Below are 15,689 nucleotides of genomic sequence, written 5' to 3'. Positions count from 1 at the left end.
AGCAGGTAGTGCAATACTATTACAGCTTAGGATGTTGGAGCTCATTTTTATGTTCTCCCCATGACCATGTGGATTTCTTCCGGGTGCCCTCGTTTCCTCCCACAGTTCAGAGATGTACCAGTAACTAGGTTAATTAATTATTGTATATTGTCCTGTGATTAGGCTAGCGTTAAATACTAGTGGGTTGCTGGTGGTGCGGCTCATTGCGACTGAATGGCCTGTTCCACACTGCATCTCTAAATGAATAAAACGCTGTTAATGTACCTGGCTCAAACACTTCCACCGGCAGCTCATTCCCAACAACTCCACCAGCAGCTCGTTCCCAACAACTCCACCAGCAGCTCATTCCCAACAATTTCACCAGCAGCTCATTCCCAACAATTTCACCAGCAACTCTTTCCCAACAATTCCACCAGCAGCTCGTTCCCAACAATTCCACCGGCAACTCGTTCCCAACAACTCCACCGGCAGCTCGTTCCCAACAACTCCACCGGCAGCTCGTTCCCAACAACTCCACCGGCAGCTCGTTCCCAACAACTCCACCGGCACCTCGTTCCCAACAACTCCACCGGCAGCTCGTTCCCAACAACTCCACCAGCAGCTCGTTCCCAACAACTCCACCAGCAGCTCGTTCCCAACAATTTCCACCAGCAGCTCGTTCCCAACAATTTCCACCAGCAGCTCATTCCCAACAACTCCACCAGCAGCTCGTTCCCAACAACTCCACCGGCAGCTCGTTCCCAACAACTCCACCGGCACCTCGTTCCCAACAACTCCACCGGCACCTCGTTCCCAACAACTCCACCAGCAGCTCGTTCCCAACAACTCCACCAGCAGCTCGTTCCCAACAACTCCACCAGCAGCTCGTTCCCAACAACTCCACCAGCAGCTCGTTCCCAACAATTTCCACCGGCAGCTCGTTCCCAACAATTCCACTGGCAACTCATTCCCAACAACTCCACCGGCAGCTCGTTCCCAACAATTTCCACTGGCAACTCGTTCCCAACAACTCCACCGGCAACTCGTTCCCAACAACTCCACCGGCACCTCATTCCCAACAACTCCACCAGCAGCTCGTTCCCAACAACTCCACCAGCAGCTCGTTCCCAACAACTCCACCAGCAGCTCATTCCCAACAACTCCACTGGCAACTCGTTCCCAACAATTTCCACCGGCAACTCGTTCCCAACAATTCCACCGGCAGCTCGTTCCCAACAACTCCACCAGCAGCTCGTTCCCAACAACTCCACCAGCAGCTCGTTCCCAACAACTCCACCAGCAGCTCGTTCCCAACAATTCCACTGGCAACTCGTTCCCAACAACTCCACCGGCAGCTCGTTCCCAACAATTCCACCAGCAACTCGTTCCCAACAACTCCACCGGCAGCTCGTTCCCAACGATTCCACCGGCACCTCGTTCCCAACAACTCCACCGGCAGCTCGTTCCCAACAATTCCACTGGCAACTCATTCCCAACAATTTCCACTGGTAGCTCATTCCAAACACAGACCACTCCCTTTCTGAATAAGTTTCCTATTAAATCTCTCCAGTCTCTCAACTTACAACTATGCCTGATTCCCATAACCCTGAGAAACAGACTTGTGTGCATTCACCCCATCTTCACCCTCTTGATTTTGCATACCATATAAGGTCACCCCTCATTCTCTGATGCCCCAATGAGAACAGTCTCAATCTGTTCAACTTCTCTCCATAACTCTGCCCCAGCAACATCCTTGTAAGTCTCCTCCACATTCCTTTCCTACAGCAGGAAGACCAAAACTGAAGACAATATTCCAAACGCAAACTCACCAATATCTTGTACAATGGCAACTCAACATCCCAACTTCTACACTCAATGCCCTGACTGATGAAGGCCAGTGTGCCAAAAATCCCCTCACCACTCTGTCTATAGTTATTACCCCTCAACCATCAAGTTCTTGAACCAGAGCAGATAACCCCACTCACCCCAACATGGACTCACTTTCAAGGACTCTACAACTCATGTTCTCAATATTATTTATTAACTTTTTCATATTTGCACAGATTGTTGCCTTTTGCACATTGGTTGTTCGTCTTTGTTGCGTGCAGTTTATCTGTTGCATTCCCTTGTATTTTCTGTGAATGCCCGCAAGAAAATGAGTCATATGGTGGCATATAACTCAGGCCCTCAAGCCCCGGCAACACACTTAGAAATTTTCTCTGCACTCTTTCAAACTAACTAATATCTTTCCTGTAGGCAAGTCGCCAGAACTGCACACGACACTCCAAAGTAGCCTCACCAACGGTTAAGACAATGACCGTTAAAGGCCTGTGGCTCTGGTTCAAGGGAGCAATGATGTAATCTAGATTCCATCCCTCATGCTTGTGAAAGCTGATTAGTTCCATCACAGTCAATCGCTCTACTCATCATCTTACCTCAGGGTAGGTGAGAGGTGACATTGGTCGCGGAGAATGTTGGCGCTGCCAAAAGAAATGATTAAAATATTAAGATGCATACAAATAAAACAACTCACATGGAACAAAGGCCCTAAATCACTACTAACACTTGAATGGGGCAAAGTGATGTTTCAAAGGCGGCTACATTATATAATTTTTGCAATGATGACCCCAGTCACTTGTCCCCTGGAGACTTAACTCTACCTTTACGCTTCTCCGACTGGCTCGCCGGGCTGGATGCAAGGAGGACGCTTCCCTGGCTGGAAGTCTGAAGCCAGAAGCACTGTCTCACATCAGGAATTAGTCCTAAAGGGTTACTAGGATGGTAATGGGACCAGGCAGTTTAGTTGAGTTTAAGAGGCTCCTAGACAGACACATGAATGGAGGGATATGGAGAAGGACACTTAGTAAAAATTGGCATCAAGATCAGCGCAATATTGTGGGCCAAATGGCCTCTGCTTCACACCTTCTATGTGTCGGCTTACATTTATGCTGTTTATAGAAAAGAACAGCACAGAAACACACCCTTCGGCCCATCTAGTCCGTGCCAAGCCATTTAAACTGCCTACTCCCATTGACCTGCACCGGGCCCATAGCCCTCCATACCTCTACCATCCATGTACCTATCCAAACTTCTCTTAAATGTCAAAATCAAGCTTGCATGCACCACTTGTGTTGGCAGCTCATTCCACACTCCCACAACCCCGAGTGAAGAAGTTTCCCCTCGTGTTCCCCTTAAACTTTTCACCTTTCACCATTAACCCATGATCTTTAGTTGTAGTCCCACCCAACCTCAGTGGAAAAAGTCTGCTTGCATTTACCGTAACTATACCCCTCATAATTTTGTATACCTTCATCAAATCTCCTCTCAATTGTCTGCATTCCAAGGGATAAAATCCTAACCTATTCAATCTTTCCTTATAACTCAGGTCCTCCAGACCCGGCAACATCCTTGTAAACTTTCTCTGCACTCTTTCAACCTTGTTAACATCTTTCCTGTAGGTAGGTGACCAAAACTGCACACAATACTCCAAATTAGACCTCACCAATATCTTACACAACTTCAATACGCTGTTTCATTTTTCCCTGCTATTTGTTTGTGAGAACCCCCATACACTTGTCTCTCCCACCTGTAATCCCACTCATTAATGAACTCCTGCTCTGAGAATTTCCTGTGCTTGAGGCTGGTGGAACACATGCTGTTGTTGGTGTTAGGACAGAATGACTCATGAACCAGACCCCCCCCACCCCCAGTCCAATAACCTGAGCTTCACACAGCAGGGGAACTAATAACCAGTTCATTCTGCTCTACCAAATAGAGAGGTTGAAGGAGTACCTCCGCAGAGCCCTGGACTTCTGGCCTGTCTGCATACATGTAGCTGTAATGCGGCTCAAAGATCATCAGATCTGGGCGCTCAATCTCCAGAATCGCCTTGTCTTTGGGAATTGCAGCCAGCTCCTTGTAGGGCAGCGCCTGCTTGTCCAATTTAGCCTGAAGATCAAAAGGACATGACAATTACAGCACTTCTCCAGCTGGTTTAACTGAAATTACGTCGTCCTTCGGCCGCTCAGCGCATGCCTTCAGGTTCCTCACCACCACTCGCTCCCAGCTGTATCCACAGGATAACGGACCAGGAGGACGGCAAGGAAGTAATGTCATCCACTTATACAACACTGAAACAGACCCTCCAGACCACTAAGGCCATGCAGACTATTGTACCCATCTATACCAATTCCATTTACCAGCAAGCGGTCTCTAGCCTTCCACACCTTAGTGACCCAAGTGCTTATTCAGATATTTCTTAAGTGTTGTAAGGGTGCCTGCCTCCATCTCTCCCTCAAGTAGTGCCTTTCAGATTCCAACAATCCTCCCCTCTCCCAAGTCAAAAGGTCCTTCCTTAGACCCCTTCTAAACTTCTCACCCTTCACCCTAAGTTTATGAATTCCAGTGTTAGATAACCCTATCACGGAGAAAGTTTTGTTGATATCGATTCATCACGGTGATATTCACCGCTGTCAAGTCTGCCTTCGGTCTCTACCACTCCAGTCTCTCCTCACAACTAAGACACTGCACCCTCTCCACTGTAATCACATTACAGAGTCATAGAGAAGCACAGCACAGAAGCAGGCCCTTCTTATAGTGCACTGATCAGAAATGCACTCAGTACTGTGAACCAAGGTTGGACTAAATTCCTGCTCTTTGATTCTGTGTCTCAAAAGGTGGAGGCAAGTATCCAACGGGTCTCCTTCACTACCTTATCTTTGATGTCTCAATGAGTTCGCCTCTGATCCTTCTAAACCAGAGAGAACAGGTCGAGTCTGCTGAACCTCTTCTCCTGTGAGAAACCAGCTTTCTCTGGGATCAGGCTGGTAAGCCTTCCCTGAAATACCGTAAGACTATAAGATATAGGACCAGAATTAGGTCATTTGCCCATCAAATCCGCTCTGCCATTTCATCATGGCTGATCCATTTTCCCTCTCAGCCCTATTCTCCTGCCTTCTCCCCGTATCCCTTCAGGCCCTGACTAATCAAGAATCTATCAACCTCTGCCTGCGGCCCCCACAGCTGCCTGTGACAATGAATTCCACAGATTCACCACTCTCTGGCGACTGAAATTCCTCCTCACCATTCTAAAAGGACACCCCTCTATTCTGAGGTTGTGTCCTCTGGTCTTAGACTCCCCCATCAGAGGAAACATCCTCTCTACATCCACTCTATTGGGGCCTTTCAAAATTGGATAGATTTCAATGAGTCACCCCTCTTTCTTCCGAATTCAAGTAGAAGCCCAGAGCCATCAAATATTCTTCATATGACAAGCCTTTCAATCACAAAATCATTTTCGTGAATCTCCTTCAAACCCTTTCCAATGTCAGCACATCCCTTCTTAGATAAGGAGTCCAAAAACTGCTCACAATACTCCAAGTGAGGCCTCACCAGTGCTTTATAAAGCCTCAACAGCACATCCTTGCTTTAATATTCTAGTTCTCTAGAAATTAATCTTGACATCACATTTGCCTTCCTCACCACAGATTCAACTTGCAAAATGAACCTTTAAGGAATCCGGCACAGGGATTCCCAATTCCCTTTGCACCAGAGATTTTTGAATTTTCTCCCTGTTTAGAAAATACTCTGTGCTTATATTTCTTCTACCAAAGCGTATGGCCATGCACGTCCCAACATTGCATTTCATCTGTCACTCATTCTTCTAATCTGTCTAAGTACTTTTGTACCCTCTCCACTTCCTCAAAACTACCTGCCCCTCCACCTACCTTTGTATCGTCCGCAAATTTGGCCTAAAGCCATCTCTTCCATCATCTAAATCATTGACATGAAATGTAAAAAGAAGTTATCCCAACACAGTGCCCTGAGGAACACCACTAGTTGCCGACAGCCAATCAGAAAAGGCTCCCTTTATTCCCACTCTTTGCCTACTGCTTTATCCATGCTAGTATCTTTCTTTTAATACCATGGGATCTTAACTTGTTAAGCAGCCTCATGTGTGGCACCTTCTCAAAGGCCTTCTGCAAATTCAAGTACACAACATCAACTGATTCTCCTTTGTCTCTCCTGCTTGTTATTTCTTCAAAGGATTTCAACAGATACATCAGGCAAAATTTTCCCTTATGGAAACCATACTTACTTTGGCCTATTTTATCCTGAGCCTCCAAGTACCCCAAACTACATCCTTAACAATTGACTCCAACATCTTCCCAGCCACTGAGGTCAGACTAACTGGCCTATAATTTCCTTTCTTCTGCCTCTCTCCCCTCTTGAAGAGTGCAGTGACATTTGCAATTTTCCAGTCCTCCGGTACAATGCCAGAAGCAATTGATTCCAAAAAGATCATTACTAATGCTTCCACAACCTCTTCAGCCACCTCTTTCAGAATCCAGGGGTGTAGACCATCTGGTCCAGGTGACTTACCTACCTTCAGACCTTACATTTTCCCAAGAACCTTCTCCCTCGTAATAGCAACTGCATTCACTTCTGCACCCTGACATTATTGAACTTCTGGCATAATGCTAGTGTCTTCCAAGGTGAAGTCTGATGCAAAATACTTATTCAGTTCATCCTCCATCTCCTTGTCCCCCATTATGAACTCTCCAGCATCACTTTCCAGTGGTCCAATATCTACTCTCACCTCTCTTACGTTTGTCTTCCATCTTTTCCTTCTTTATTACATTTTTAGTTGCCTTCAGTTCATTTTGAAAAGCTTCCCAATCCTCTAACTTCCCACTAATTTTCATTCTCTTTGACTTTTATGCTGGCTTCTAGTGTCAGCTAAAGCTGTAACATTCTGCCTTTAGAATACTTCTTCCTCTTTGGGACGTATGTATCTGCACCTTCCGAATTGCTTCCAGAAATTGCTGCTCTGCCGTTATCCCTACTAGTGTTCCTTTCCAATCAATTTTGGCAGGCTCCTTTCTCATGCCCCTGTAATTCTCTTTACCCCTACTGACCCCACACTCTTCACCAGTCAGGGTGAACAGTTCCATATACAATATCCAGGAGCAGTCTCACCTCAGCCCACTGATCCACCACAGATCAGACCAGAATGGTGTTGAGATGGAAATGTTTCAGGGGCTGAACCAGCTCACTAACTCCACCCCCACTCCAACCACCTATCCTTCACCTCCTGCCATGTCTACAGCTCCCATACTGGCCTCAGAACCCACACAACCTGAGTGGGCACAAGCTCTCCTTCATCTGGTGGGAGAGCCAAGGTCAAGTCTTCCTGACAGTGTCATCTTCACACATTAACTACCATGGTCGAACACCAACAGGGGCAGCTTCCCTCCATCTTCCATACATGCCTCAATTCTCAAAGTAAGTTATGCTTTTCCACTTTAAATCACTCTGCCTCTCCTGCACACCTCACTGCCCCAACCCACTCCCCTCACTATTGCTTCCGCACCCCCTCACGGACTTCACCCCGCTCACTGACCCCACACTACCAGTCTCCCTGCCCCGATGCTGCGGTCGGCCCCGCTGCACGTGCATGGGATGCACCCTGAGTGCAGAATACGTGAGATGCTGAGCACCAGGGATCAAGACAAATGCTCAGAAGCTGCCTGAGTCGACACAGGAGGATAGCAGGTGCTGAGACATCAGAAACAATGGGAGACAGCAGCTGACCCGAGGCCCACCTGCTGTTACAATTCTACCTGCATTTATGGGAAAGGTCCCAGGAATGCTCTCAGTACTCACACGGATGGCCGAAGCCGGTGATCCTGGAGCACTGCCTGTCTGCTTGGAGGAGACGGTCCCCATCGAAGCCTGGAGCTGCTGTGGGTGTGAGTGCAGGGAGAGCATTGTGAGGACAGAGTGAGGCAGCAGCACACAGTCAGTATTCCAACAAAACTGAACTGACCTTACTTTTAGCCTTTTTAAAAACAGACGAGATGTACTTCTCCTCATTTAGGTTTTTTTACAGATTTATTCTGCTTTGCCGCTGAGTATCAGCCTATACGCAGTATCATTGTGGGCCCAGGACCAGAAAACTTAATTAGCAGTCCCCAGGACCCTGAGCAACGTAGTCCTTATCCCACTGACCGTAACATAGGGAAAGGACAAAGAAAGAGCATGAACTGCAGTTAACAGGTCCTCTGTGTCCCTTACCCCTCTTGCCAAGTCCCACTGTTTGGTATTGATGGAGATAGAGTCATAGAAAAGTACACCACAGAAACAGGCCCTTTGGCCCATCTAGTCCATGCCAAACCTATGCCCTTTGACCAGGACCCTACCCTTCCAATAAGTATTGTCAAAACCAGCACCTACTGATGACTAGACAGAGAAGTGATAAACATTATATCAGCCTGGGTCCCTGATATGATGAACATTCATAAAGGAACTTTCCTTTAACCGCAAACATGAGGAAATCTGCAGTTGCTGGAAATTCAAGCATCCCTTTAACCGTTCAGCTCTTTAACCAACTGGCACAATCCTAATCACTGCAATTTCACAGCACTTCGATCATTTTATACTAAAATGGACTTCCTTTTTTTTAAAAAAGTTTTTTTTGGGATGAAGAAAGTGTATGATTTTTGTTTACTTTTTGTTTTCTTTATAAATGCTGCTTACATGATGCAACGTGCCTGCAAAACTGCAGCAAGTAAGCTTTTCATTGCACCTGTGCGTGCAAGCACTTGTGCATATGACAATGAACTTGACTTTGCGATTCATGCAAGTGTCTCAGTGTTTAAATAGACCCTGCTGGTGGGCGGCTATGTTTACATGGACCCAGACCAGCATGTATTAGTTTTAACGTGGGTCCCTGTAGGTGTGTGCCCCTGCTGGCTTGTGTCCATGTTCATACAGGTCCAGGCTGATGTGTGTTAGTTTTAACATGGGTCACTCCAGACATGTATCCCTGCCAACAAATGTCCATGTTCAATGGATCTAGGCTGGTGTGCGTTAGTTTTCACATGGGTCCCTCCTGACACGTGTCCTTGTTCATACGGGTCCAGGCTAGTATCTGTTAGTTTTTAAAAAAAATTCAGGTCCCAGTCAGTGTGCATCTGGTTACACAGTTTCCCGCTGGTGTGTCAGTATTTACACAGGTCCCCATGGGATATTCCTGTGTTTACACAGGTCTCCCCCAGTGCGTGCACTGTTTCATGTGGGTCCCTGGCATGCATCTGCATTTACACTGGGCCTACCCCCTTCAAAGGACGACACCCCAGCACAGTGTTAAACTGTCACTTACGTACTCAGTGGGTTTCAACCAGCCGAGTAACAAATTGCTTCTGGAGATACTGAGCTGTGTGAGGATGGTTGGATGAAAAGAGCCTACCTCCTCAGCCGAGGTTTCACAAAAGCACAGAGTAAAACAAGGCAGAAGAATCTAAACTCCCTGTCCTGAGTATTTCACAACCGCAAGCCCACAAGGTTTGCAGAAACATACCTTTTGCATGTTGCCTGTAACAGGTTGTCTGTCGAGCCTGCAGAGAGAGAATGGGATAATCAGGAATGATACTTTCACAGATTATGACACATCCGCTTGTGTCTGCTGAGTCACCTCTCTGCACTGGGCTCTGCCACTCCTTTTCAAACCACCAGAATTATTGTGACTTAAAGATAAAATTAAAATATTGAAAAAAGCTGTTGCCAGTGTCAGTGTCAAGGGAGAAAGTATTAACATTGAAAATTCTGCACATACCAGTGTCAGGTTAGATGATCAAAATCAGTGCATTCTCATAGCCCCATCTTCCTGCTTCATTCTGCGCTCAACAATTCCTTCCTCCCTGTGGGTGCAAACACAGCTTTAACCTCCACTTTCTTGTCAATATCTGACCACATTCACCCACGTGCTCTTCTAAGGGTGATGCTGGCAGGAGTAGGGTGCCTTGGATGATGACTATTGATCCTCAGGGTAAGGGAAGAGAAAAGGATCAGGTACAGGCAGCCGGGACCAAGACAATCCCTCGGGGAGTAGAAGGGATGAAGTGCATTTTAGAAGGAAATCAGGAGGCCAAAAAGAGAATATTGGAATATTGCTGGCAACGTTCCCCCTAAAGTATGCTTGTGCACACACATCTACTATCGCACAAAAGAATTTAAACCATGCACAAAAGGTTGTCACCCTCTGCTTCGTTGGCATGTTAAGTATATTTCATGATCATACATAATCTCATTTCCTTTACAATGTGGAGTTTGCAATGAATTGTCTGCAGATTTTAGAACTAGCTTTTTTATACTGTCTTTATTGAAGAAACTACGCAGTGCACACACGTTGTTGTCACTGGGCAAAAAATGGTGCAGCGCAAGATTTTTTGCACACACTAGTCATTACAAACTAGAAGCAGCCTTGTTTGCAGATAAGGTAAAGGAAAATTATGAGTTTCTATAAGTCTATTAAGAGCAAAAGGGTAAATAAGAGGAGAATTATCCTCTTAAGGAACAGTTTGGGCATTTAGGTGTGCAGCCAAATGAAGTGGGCAGGGTCTTAAGTGAATACTTCTTGTCTGTACTTACCATGGAGAAAGTCATGGAAGCTAGGGGACTCAGGGCAGAGAGCAGGGGTGTCCTTAAACTCATCAACTTTATGAAACTGGTGACATTGGCAGTACTCAGGTGGATAAATCCCCAAGGTCTGACCCAAGTGTATCCTAGGACACTGTAGGGTGCAAAGAAAGAAATGGCTGCCTCCCTGTGAGAGGTTTTTGTATCTTCCTTGGCCATGGGTGAGATATCAGAAGACTGTGGGGGGGGGGGGGTTGCTAATGTTGTGCCTTTATTTAAGAAGTTTTGCCAAGGAACTACAGGCCAGTGAGCGTAACATCAGTAATGGGAAAGATTCTAAGAGACAGGGTCCACCTGTATTTGGGAAGGCTAGCAGGATAGCCAATGACTTTGTCAACGGGAATTAGTGTCTCAGGAATATTTCTCACATTGAATCTCAAGAGTTTTTTTGAAGAGGTGACCAAAAGAATTGATGAGGGCAGGATGGTAGCTGTTGTCTACATGGACTTGTGCAAGCTCTTTAACGAGATCCCACATGCTGGACTGGTCTAGAAGGTGAGGTCACATTCTAGGGTGAGCTTGCTAAGTAAATATAAATATTTATATTTCGTTCAATTGGTTTGGTGGATGGAGTCAGAGGATGATGGGAGAAGAGAGTTTTTTTCAGATTGGAGGCCTGTGACCAATGATGTACCTCAGGGATCACTGTTGAGGACCCTGCTGTGTGTCATCTATTTAAAGGATTTGGATAAAAATTACTTGGCATGTTTAGTAAGTTTGTGGATGACACCAAAAATGGTGTGGTGGGCAGCAAAGAATGTTGTCTGAGGCCACAACAAGATCTAGATGAATAGGGAAAGTGGGAAAAGTGATAGCAGATGGAATTCAACTCAGACAAGTGTGAAAGATAAAGTAGGGGAGGACAAGCGCAGTGAATGGTGGACCTGGGGAGTGTTGTAGAACAGAAAGACTTGAGCATAAAGGTATATAATTCCTTGAAATTGGCGACAGGGTGGTGTGATTTCTAGATGTGACGATGTGTTCTATTTCTAGTTCCAGTTCTGTTTGCTCTTTTATTGTTACTACTACTGGGGGGCAATTTTTGAGTCAGGTGGCCCGCAGGTAATGAACACTGAGCTGAACTGTACTGAAATATGCCTTTTGGGTTTTAGATTCTGTGTTTTTGATTTTTTTTTGTTGCCGTTTGCATGGATTTTTTTTAAACGCATGTGGGGGTTGGTTGATGTTTTTCTTTGATCGGGTTGGTTCCATGGTTCTTTGTTCCTTGTCTGTCTGTGGGAAGACAAATCTCTGGGTTGTACGCTGCATACCCACTTCGTTAATAAATGTACTTTGAACTTTCAAAGAAAGCATTCGGCATGTTGTGTTGGGACACCATGTTACAGCTGTACAGGATGTCTGGTCGTCCTACAGTAGGATGACGTTGAGTTATAGAGGACTCACAAAAATGTTTATTCTCACTGGGTTTATTCTCACTGGAGTTTAGGAGGCTGAGGGGTGACTAACTGAGTTTCTAAAATTATGGTGGACATAGTAGATAGTAATAGTCTTTTTCCCAGCGTGGCAGCGTACAAGACCCGAGGGCATAGGTTTAACATGAGAAGGGAAAGATTTAAAAGGGACCTAGGGGGTAAGTTTTTGACAAAGAGGACAGAAGGACTGAGCTACCAGAGGCACATACAGCCACATACAAGAACAACATCTTTAATCATGTTCACGAATGGGAAAAACTGCACATGGACAGCCCCAAGCCCAGCTGCAAAAGGGGGAGGGTCGGGCATGGTGCTAGTTACCCCATCTCATAGAAACTGAGTGTTACAGGAATACTAGCAGAGGGTCCAAAGAGGAAGGATCTTCTCCTAGAAAACGTGTGAGGTCAGGTGGTAATAATGGAAGTCACAGGGCTGGTCAGCTGTCGGTGGCCTACACCCCAGTAGGAGTGATGGGCTTAAGGAGAGGAGAGAGGAATTATAGATGGGAAAGGTTTAGAGGTATATGGGCCATATACAGGCTAATGGGACTAGCTCAGTCAGTATGGAGCGGATGGGCCAAAGGGCTGTGGAAGGTCATTTTGTCTTAGGCAGAGAAACAGGCCCTTCAGCCCACCTGCCCACCATTAGATGCTTAGCCTCCTCTGCCTTGGCAAATGAGTTATTTGTACAGACACTCCATCCACGCTGCCTTCACCACCCAAGGCATCCCAGTCCAAACACTCTCAACCTTACACCTTCAACCTCTGCCCTCTTGTCCAAGACACCCACTCTGCAGCAAAAGGATTATTCCTATCTATCCTACCTATCATAACTTTGTATTTCTCTATTTTTTATACTAATCCAATTTGCTAGCCTCCTTATTTCAGGTTTCATTTCCCTCTTGCTTTAAAAAGATCATTATTAACTCGGTACCCGAGAAAAATCAGATAACGTGCTTTAATGACTACCGCCCAGTGGCTCTGACATGTACTATCATGAAGTGCTTTGATCATGACGCACTTTAATTCTAGCCTTCCAGACAACCACAACACACTCCAATTCGCCTTTTTCCAAAATAGGTCTACAGTGGACACCATCTCCCTGGCCCTGCATTCATCTCTGGAGCATCTGGCCAGTAAAGACACCTACATCGGATGCTGTGGTCAAGAAAGCTCACTAACATCTCTTCTTCCTCAGCTGACTAAAGGTATGTGGCATGTCCCCATCAATCCTTACCAATTCACCACAGAAAGCATCCTAACTGAATGCTTAACTACTTGGTATGGCAACCGCTCTGCATGTGACCACAAGAAACGACGAATTGTGGACGCAGCTCAGCAGATTGCAGGCATCAGCCCCCACTTTAGGGACTCTACCTATACTTCTCACTTCCTCGTTAACGTAACCAGCACAATCAAAGACCCCCCCCCCCCACCCACTCTGGGGACCTTGTCTTCTCCCCTCTCCCATTAGGCAGAAGATAAAAAAGCCAGGCTCAAGGACAACTTCTATCCCACTATTATCCAACACTTGACTGGACTCGTTGTACAATAAGATGGACTCCTGGCCTCACAATCTACATTCTCACCTTCCACTATATCAATCTCCCTGCACTGCACTTTTTCCAGTGGCTTTTACACTTGATTCAGCATTGGTAAATTGTTTTACCTTGTTCAATACACCGTGTAACGAACTGAACAAGGTGCAAGACTTTCACTGTATCTTATACAAATGACAAAAATACCTTGAGTTGTCAATCACGACCCAGAGGCAGCAATCACACCCAGGTAAGGAGCCGCTACTACACCAGAAGCACCAGCTAGTCCGGACAGAGAGTGTTACATTACGGGAGGGGCAGTATCGAGGGAGGGGCGGTACTGAGGGAACGTTGCACTGGGGGAGGGCCAGTACTGAGGGAGGGCTGTGTCGTGCAGTGGGTTGGCCTGTGTTGAGGGAGCTTTGCACTGAGCCAGACTGAGGGATGGGTGATATTGAGGAAGTGCCGCACTGGGGCAGTGGTTTTATTGAGGGAGAGTCACAGTGGGAGGAATAGTTCTGAGGGAGCCTCACACTGTGGGAGGGAAGATACTGAGGGAGCATTGCACTGTGGGGGGGCAGTACAGAGAGTGTCACACTGTGGGAGGGGTGGCAGTGAGGGAGAGTCGCACTAAGGGAGGGCTGGGTCTGAGGGAGCATCACACCGTGGGAGGGGTGGTACTGATGGAGTTAATAAGAACAATGTGATTCACCAGGATGTTGCCTGGGACTGGAAAGGCTGAGTGGGATCTGACAGAGGAACAGAAAGTTATGAGAGACCTTTTTCCTATGGCAGAGGTATCTAATACTTGAGAACATAGGTTTAGGGGGAAGAGAAAGGTTTAGAGAGGATCTGACAGATTTTTTTTTGGGTTACAATCTGGAACACACTGCCTGAAGACTCTCACATTAAATAGGAAGCATCTCGTTGAGTATATGAATGGCCGTGATAGACAGGGCTACAGACCACGTGCCAGGAGATGGGATGAGTAGACAGGTGGGCAGCTGATGGTCTCTGATGGATTGTTTCTTTACTGCGTGTCCTCACAACCTGTGCGGTGACCTCTCACACTCATCAGCCGTGACAGTCGCCCGGCCACACCTCGGTGCTGTGGGGTTCAAATCGCAAAGTCACAGAGGTGATGGACGCATCCCACTTACGAGTAGGTAAAGACCACTAGCTAACTCAGCAGCTGCCAGCCATGACCGAGACGTGGTGCTCTGCCGGAAGAAACAGAAGTAGCTGAAGCGCTAGATGAGGCCGGACAAAGGGGAGACACAGAGGCGGGGAAAGGAGAGCTGAAGGTAAAGCCATCCTGCACAACCATCAATATGGAGCACGGCCAAAGAGCCTGGAGTGAGGGGCCTCTGTATTGAGAACTAACCTGTCTGAAAGTACCTCACTATGCCGAGAGCTGCTTTGGGAATGATTCACGTGACAGATAAATACTGCCCTTTGGTTATAGCTTTGCAACACGCTTTAATTATTAAACACACTTAGAAAACAGCAGCCTGGGGCCCCCAGTTGTGTGTGCCAGTCACACTGTATTGTGCTGACTGACTGGACTCTAACACAGGGTTTGATAGCCCATTGTTCGTCCCTCTCTTTGGCTGGGGGTATTTTGCTGACATCAGTTAATTTTTGCTGACACGCTCTCTCGTTAATTCTCAACCTAAACCAGTAGAAATACTTTCTTTCCACATCTCAACAGTTCAAAACCAGCGTTGCAGAATGTTAGGGAACAATAATTTATTGTTATTAAACACCTAGAATACAGAACAAAGGCCGAGCATGCAGTGATGGAAGGAAAATCCTGTTCAACTGCAGTCAACAAACCCAAGAGTGACTGGAAGGTAAACAAAGGGAACCAGTGGATGGGATGTGTTTAGAAAAGGCTTTTGACATGAATCTACACAGATTAGTCAACAAGCTTAATGCTGCCACATGAGTCGCCACTCAAGGAAGTCCTCAGTCAGCTTGATCCCCACTCTATATCAATGATCTGAGGGCACCAATACTGTCGATACAAAACTAGGTGGGATTACGGGAAGGAGAATGGAAAAAGGGGATATGGAAAATCTAAATGAGTGGGCAAGTCAATATGTGGAAGAATGTGAGGTCGCCTACAATGGTAAACAAGATGGTATTGCAGGTTAATTCTTAAATGATGACAGATTCAGGAATTCCAATGTTCAGCGAGACCTTGGTCACAACTCACAGAACATGCAGGTGCACAAGTTCAGGAAGCTAAACTGTAAATT

The 15,689-nt window shown here is 46.4% G+C and overlaps 1 protein-coding gene across 13 annotated transcripts in view; it reads right to left on the bottom strand.

Moving 5' to 3' along the window:
• The window catches only part of dmtn (dematin actin binding protein), an 84,959-nt gene that overhangs the window by 41,727 nt on the left and 27,543 nt on the right, over positions 1-15,689 (bottom strand). For 9 of the 13 annotated variants that reach the window (XM_059967420.1, XM_059967424.1, XM_059967436.1 and 6 more), the window contains 5 exons: positions 9,596-9,680; positions 9,341-9,377; positions 7,645-7,722; positions 3,772-3,927; positions 2,415-2,459 (listed from right to left, as the gene is read on the bottom strand). In XM_059967420.1, the coding sequence (XP_059823403.1) occupies positions 2,415-2,459; positions 3,772-3,927; positions 7,645-7,722; positions 9,341-9,349 (288 nt within the window). In that variant the 5' untranslated portion in view covers positions 9,350-9,377; positions 9,596-9,680. Of the gene's footprint in view, positions 1-2,414; positions 2,460-3,771; positions 3,928-7,644; positions 7,723-9,340; positions 9,378-9,595; positions 9,681-13,635; positions 13,722-15,689 lie in introns of those variants that run through there. The other 4 variants (XM_059967463.1, XM_059967471.1, XM_059967403.1 and 1 more) reach the window with 3 other exon arrangements.

This window comes from Hypanus sabinus, chromosome 1 (assembly GCF_030144855.1).
Source record: "Hypanus sabinus isolate sHypSab1 chromosome 1, sHypSab1.hap1, whole genome shotgun sequence".
In the NCBI taxonomy this organism is placed as follows: Eukaryota; Metazoa; Chordata; class Chondrichthyes; order Myliobatiformes; family Dasyatidae; genus Hypanus; species Hypanus sabinus.
Note: the sequence above shows the minus strand (reverse complement) of the source record. Positions and strands in the feature narration are given on the sequence as shown.